The sequence below is a fragment of the Vigna radiata genome, chromosome 2 (genome assembly GCF_000741045.1).
Source record: "Vigna radiata var. radiata cultivar VC1973A chromosome 2, Vradiata_ver6, whole genome shotgun sequence".
Taxonomy (NCBI): Eukaryota; Viridiplantae; Streptophyta; class Magnoliopsida; order Fabales; family Fabaceae; genus Vigna; species Vigna radiata.
Genome location: NC_028352.1, coordinates 16,242,049 through 16,248,298, shown reverse-complemented (window position 1 = coordinate 16,248,298; position 6,250 = coordinate 16,242,049). Strand labels below are relative to the sequence as shown.

At 32.0% G+C, this 6,250-nt stretch overlaps 1 protein-coding gene across 4 annotated transcripts; it reads left to right on the top strand.

The window, feature by feature from the left end:
* The first annotated feature begins 1,188 nt into the window (after window positions 1-1,188).
* LOC106756604 (protein yippee-like At5g53940) lies at window positions 1,189-5,934 on the top strand. Of its 4 annotated transcripts, none has more exons than XM_022778696.1 (5): window positions 1,189-1,500; window positions 4,137-4,180; window positions 5,088-5,196; window positions 5,366-5,438; window positions 5,525-5,934. In XM_022778696.1, the coding sequence occupies exons 1-5, from the start codon at window positions 1,405-1,407 to the stop codon at window positions 5,590-5,592; spliced, it is 390 nt and encodes a 129-aa protein (XP_022634417.1). In that variant the 5' UTR covers window positions 1,189-1,404; the 3' UTR covers window positions 5,593-5,934. The 4 variants fall into 4 exon arrangements, with proteins under 4 accessions (XP_022634417.1, XP_022634418.1, XP_014494582.1 ...); XM_022778697.1 differs by having other exon boundaries at window positions 1,191-1,500; window positions 5,528-5,934; XM_014639096.2 differs by having other exon boundaries at window positions 1,195-1,500; window positions 5,383-5,438.
* The last annotated feature ends 316 nt before the right edge of the window (window positions 5,935-6,250 follow it).

Sequence of the window (6,250 nt, the reverse complement as noted above, 5' to 3'; positions counted from 1 at the left end):
TTTATTTATAAGGCACTATATAAATCACAACGTTTAGAGATATAGTGTTTTTCATGCGCTAGATCTTCGTAGACTTTTCGTAGGTATAGTAGCCTTAGGTTGAAGTCAACATGTTAGAGCATACATGCTTTTTGTAGTACTTTAACCAAAGTAGGTCGTACGAACTCTTCAACACAACTTTTGATGGAGAGAACATTCCATGAATGTCTTCTTTGTTTTTAACATCCATTTCTGACTTGTTCATGATGAAGCAGGTGGATACTTACAATAAGCATTCGCATAGAGTAGAGAATAGATGTATGCTAGCAAATTTGTCATTTTTCTTATTAATTTTGTTGTTTGCATTGTGTCTTCAAAACAACTTGGTGCTTGTCAATTTTTCTATACATGTAGATCGCTTAATCACTTTGAAAAGATAACGAGTATTGATTCACAAAGGTTATATCATTAGATGTAAACATTATTCAATATAAGGTATGGTTTAACCTTTTAAACGCATTGACTAACAACTCATCCTTTAGGAATCTTTGTTTAGCACCATAGCAAGTTTAGGTAAGTGTTGTTATACACATTATTTTTGAAGCATTGTTTATAACTTTAGTGTGTTTACCAAAAATATCATGTAGCACATTATTGCATTGTTTAATAAGTAATAGCAAAAGCATGTTTAGCAAAAATATCATGTAGCATATTGGTGCATTTACTAAAATATCGATTGATGCATTGATGCATTTAAATAAAATTAAATCTTACAAACAAAATTAAGTTTGAAGATTAAATAAAAAATAAAAATTTAAAGAACATGCTTGTAAAAAAAAATCAGGAGCGTCAATTGTTCCTTCTTGTGGAAATTCATGAGGAGAACTGTTATTACAACCGTGCCACCAAAGCGAACATTAATTAAGATTTATTTTAAGAAGAATTGTTTACGTTGGAAATTGAATTAAGCATGAGAACAATTTCCTTTTTTTTATAATATTTAAACATAATCTACATCTTATTCTGTAATTGATCCATAATAATAGTTATAATTATTATTATTGACTATAAAATAATTTTAGAACAATATCATAAATAATGTTTAAATATTATAAAAAATTTATCTAAATATCATTATCCTTAAATTAACGGGTCATCAGTTTTGATGCATATAAAATTACCTTGAGAAGCAAAACCGTCGAAAAAGAATTACTTAGTTGAATTTTTCATTCTACCAGTAACTCAGTACCACGTGACCGTTTTCCTCTCTCTCTCTCCTGCTAGAATCCTTCACATGTCTCTTTGTCTTGATAGTTCATACGATTTGTGACTTGTATAATTGTTGTTTTTTTTACCTTGGTAAGCGAATGTTGAAAAATAGTGATTGGTGGTGACATCAAAGGCTGTCTTTCAAAACCGAAGAAAATGGGAAGAATCTTCACGGTGGAGCTGGAGGGCAGGTCCTACGGTTGCAAGTCCTGCAAAACTCACCTAGCCCTTGCTGATGATCTCATCTCTCGGGTACAATTTTCTCTCTTTCTAACTTTACTCAATGGTAAATAATCTAATACTGTTGTTTGAGATGGGATTTGTGAGATTATCTGAAACGAACATAAAGGAGCAATTTTTTTCCTGATTTAAAGAAAAATATGCCTTTATTTTAGTTTTCTTATGTTGGTATGTGAAACTATTGTGACTTTTTCTATTGGGTCTGTAAGATTTGATAGCTGTGATTATGTGCTAGAAGAATTTCCTTGATTGCTAGAAATCAAGCTTTGATATATCGGTTATTTATGCTGAGTTGGGTGTGAAGCCTTTACAATTGTAGGGTTTGGTTTACTACAATTGCAAAGAACAATGTCTGATCCTTGCAATCAGTTTGGTCTACCCAAAATTGTAAATCGTGGTCATGCAGTTGGTATCCTTGATATTACGTAAAATTGTGAACAAGTACAGTTGATGGAACTACAATTATGGATGCGGAGATCCCAAAAACCCAAATATTGCAGCTGAAATTGTGATTCCAAACTTATTTTTCTTAAAATCCCTGGATGTATCATTGGGAATGAGCAAAAAATTGAACTTTTCATGTTAAAATATCCCTTAATTTTTCACCCTATCTTTCTAGGGTGTACCAAACTGGTTATTAACCTAGCGTCACAGAAGATTGGACCTTGACTGCTGCCTTCAAATTTCTAATCTGAAGATTGCATCATTCCAAGCAAAATCTAGATGATAGGGTTATTGAGTTATAAACCCAGTTACACCTTGCACTTAATGTCTAAACCTGTATCAAAGGATTTTATTGATTAAGGTTGTTGTTAATCTAGCAATCCTCTGATTTCTTGGAAAAAGGATTTATTTGATTCTGCTAAACAAGTTGGAGAACTGGAAGCATTTTGAGATCTGTGCAATGGCAACAAGAGTTTCTTGAATCTGATCAAGTGTTCATTGGGACTTTTTTGGCAAAGACACCTGCAATTTACAGTTACATATAGGACAGTTGTTGGTTATATTTCTCGTTCAGCTGGCAAAGTTCTCTCTTATCTGTAGAATTCAGAACATCATCAGTGGCAGTATCATAGGATCATCTTTTAAGGTATCTTGTACAAACTCCCTGTGGAAGTGTGATATTCTCTTTGATGTTTCTATTGCAGTTTCTACCACTATTGAAAACAAAAAATCTGGCTAATTTGGTGAGAAGAAAGGCTTATATCCTGCAATGGTCTCCTTGCAGAGTCGGGATTGCCTACAATATAGTAACTCATGGGGTCATCTGTTCTTACAATGAAGGATAACTATATTGGCAACAAATAATATTGGGAAATACTGGTTTGTTGCATGAAATGTAAATATTCTTCATTTTAGTCCTTTTGCTGTACATTCTTGTTCATGGATAAATTGAAGGTATGCTGACAAGATTACAATTTAGTTGAAGATAATGAAGGTCAAGAGAATTTATATCACTCTATAACTTCAATATTGAGGATAAGTTTTCAAATGCAGAAATTATGTGATCAGACTGTGCAAGTTTGATGAAGCAATTACTGCAAAAGCTTAAGTTTTCTATTGAAGTGTCATAAGAATGATTTTATATCAAATCTTACTTGCTCCTCACAGAAGATCCCTTTTGGCTTCAAGCATGAATAACTTGATTAACCGCAAAACGTTTGATACCATGGTGAACCAACTATGACAAAAGTTTTAACTCACTAGTTGAAGACACATGAAAAACATTTTATAACATCTCTAACAGTTGGTTGATATGCTAACACAGGAGTTCACTTTGTAGCTGTCCCCATTATGGATAGAAGTTATCTCAGAATCAGTATGTTTTATCAATATGCTACAATGATGGGAAAAGAGGGTCCTTTGTTATATGACTAGAGAAAGGCTTCAGCAACAACTTGCTGTTGCCTTTCTTTTAGTGAAAAGTACACTAACACCTTCTACGGTTTCTTGAGAATTTAAATGATACCCCTGGCTTTTTAATGCCTAGAGATAATCCTCTTATAGGGTTACACAATGTTGTTTGTTTTTTGGAGAACTGGGATACACAGTATGATATGTTTCAAACCATTAACGGTGAAATCTTAAAAAATCACTGGCACTAGTGTAACAGGTCCTTTGTTATTGTTAAACTATAGGAAAGAGAGAGACATTGAGCTAAAACTGTGTTTCTAAGACAACAGGATGCTTTATTTATTTTGAGAAAATGGAATCAATACAACCAACAGAGGAGACCTGATGTCCTCTAATAATAAACTATGTACAGGAAAAAATAAAACCGTTTGTAATAATGCATTTATAATTTAGATATTTTTTATTCTATAACATCTGCTCCTTGTTTATATAATTATAACTCATTATATTTGTTCCTTAATTATATTTGTTCCTTATTCCATCTTATTATGGTGTTTTTGTTTTTTCAGGATTATCACGTACTATATGTGCAGCTATTTTAATTAAAATATAAGTGTATAGATGACATGTAAACTGTCTGAAGGGGAAAATAGAAAATTTAACCCAGTTGCTTCGAATTGAATGCATTATCTCTGTCTTCTAGGTTTTTCTTGGTTTCTACCAATACGTTACTGTAATTGTTGTGCTGGATTAAATTGCTTCACGTGTTAATATCTGGTTCGTATTCTTCTCAGGCATTTTATTGCCAGCGGGGAAAAGCATATCTTTTCAATAACGTGTGAGTATTTTTTTCAGTTGTAATCCATTTGTGTTTAAAAGTAATGATTGCAGTATATAGTAACATTAGAGTCTTGTGAGTTATGTTATTTAGTGTTTTCATACTAGTTAAAAGTTTCATTAAGGCATAGTTTGATACTGGCAGAAGTCTGAAACTTATGATGGTCATATTTTGCTAAGTTAAATTTCTTGATGTCCATACCTTGTACTAACATAAACATCCATGGCATATTGACACCAGATTGTATTGAATGCAATTTTAAATGCTTGTGACATTGAATTCCTGAATCCTTTGCATATGGGACTCGCTCACGAAAGAGAATTGTGCATTTTCTTATAACACTAGTTCATTATTGTATTACTTATTTTGTGAATATATGGAAGCAATGTATGAAGGGTAAGGAACACGAGCCTAGAAAGAACATGAAGGTATTTGAAATGATTCGATTTTTTGTGTTAGCAGTTAATGCCTAATATCCAAAGCTAATGACTTGGGCACAGGAAAGAAAAAAAGCTAGAATTAGTTAGCTCAGCTTCATATAGTCGTTTTCTCACAAAAATGTCTTTTAAGTTTATGCTTGCTAAAGCATTTCTTTCTTTGCACATTATTGTTAAATGAAAACGATAAATAGATTAAAGGCATGCTTAGGTAATCAACACCAGGGTTTATTACTAGCTATCGCTTATGTTATAATCACTTGTTCTGTTGGCTTATTTTGATTGGTTAAACTTGTTACCTTCATAGATAAACTCCTTTTAACTTATTTCTGCAAGATTCACCACAAATTCCTTGAAAATAGCTATAAAAGGAATTGTTTAGATCTAGTTTTTCTTAGATAAAAATATAACTACTTCTGTAGTTTCCAATTCTTATGGGTATGCTCTTTCTCTTCAACCCCGTGATCCAGTGTGAACTTCACGATTGGAGTGCTAGAGGAAAGGATGATGCTTTCTGGACTGCATACTGTGGCAGATATCTTTTGTTGTTGCTGTGGTCAAATTGTTGGCTGGAAATATGTAATTCTCCTCCTGCCCTGTCTCTTTTTAGTATAGAAAATATCTGAATGGGTGTTATAGGTCAAATATTTTAGACGTTTATTTGCATGATTGACCAGAAAGTTTTCCATGCATTATCTTTACTATTTTGTTTCAGCTTTCTGTTATATTACTTTTGACCCTTTTAAAGTTGCAATTTTCTATCAGGAGTCTGCACATGAGAGAAGCCAAAAGTATAAAGAGGGGAAGTTTGTTCTTGAAAGGTATATTGTTGTGACAATTTGAGTTATGCTTCTTTATCCTCCATAGTTTGTTATACTGATTGTGCATATTGTGCACTTCCATGTAGCAGAGGAAGGATTGTTGATGAAATTGATTTCACCGCTGAATTCCATATTGAGAGCTGCGTCAGCATGAGTGATGCTGAAGATGCTTAATCATATTAAAGTATTCTGTACTTATCAGATCCAGTGAAAGGAATGGGCAGTTTTTTATGTATGAAATAATGTAGAACCATGGAAATGTTCAGAATCAAAATTTGTTATGCAATTTCTTAGTAATAGTTTCCTAGTAAGAGTAGGTAAAAGACGTAGAATTCTCAATGGTATTTCATCTTTGTAAACAGAAAGAGATGAATCAGCTGTTTCTTTGAGGCTAGTTGGCCAGAGTTAGGTTGATATAAGATACCAAAACATGGCTAATTCGACCAACCTCGAACCCACATATACAAATGGAATTTTACACCACTGTTTTATTTTATGTTCCTTTTAAAGATTTATAAATATAACATGTAAGTCTTTAGGATAATTTATCGTTGCCTTCTCAGAATAATTTTGTATATAACAAGACTAACTTGTCTGTTAGTGATTAACCTAGAAACTCTTGAAAAGAAAAAGCAATATATGGGAGAAGACTGAATTAAACTTTAGTCATTCATAATGATAATAATAATAATAATAATAATAATAATAATAATAATAATAATAAAATAAAAAAAATAAAAAAAGATAATAAAGATAATAATAATAATAATAATAATAATAAATTGTTTTTAAAACAACATAAAATCAAGTCA

What these genes read in the sequence shown, in the direction of transcription:
- LOC106756604 (XM_014639096.2), top strand. Translation starts at nt 1,405, where the DNA reads ATGGGAAGAATCTTCACGGTGGAGCTGGAGGGCAGGTCCTACGGTTGC. An exon ending in CTGATGATCTCATCTCTCGG is followed by an intron (nt 1,501 to 4,136) that starts GTACAATTTTCT and finishes TATTCTTCTCAG; the next exon opens with GCATTTTATTGCCAGCGGGG. An exon ending in AAATTGTTGGCTGGAAATAT is followed by an intron (nt 5,197 to 5,382) that starts GTAATTCTCCTC and finishes ATTTTCTATCAG; the next exon opens with GAGTCTGCACATGAGAGAAG.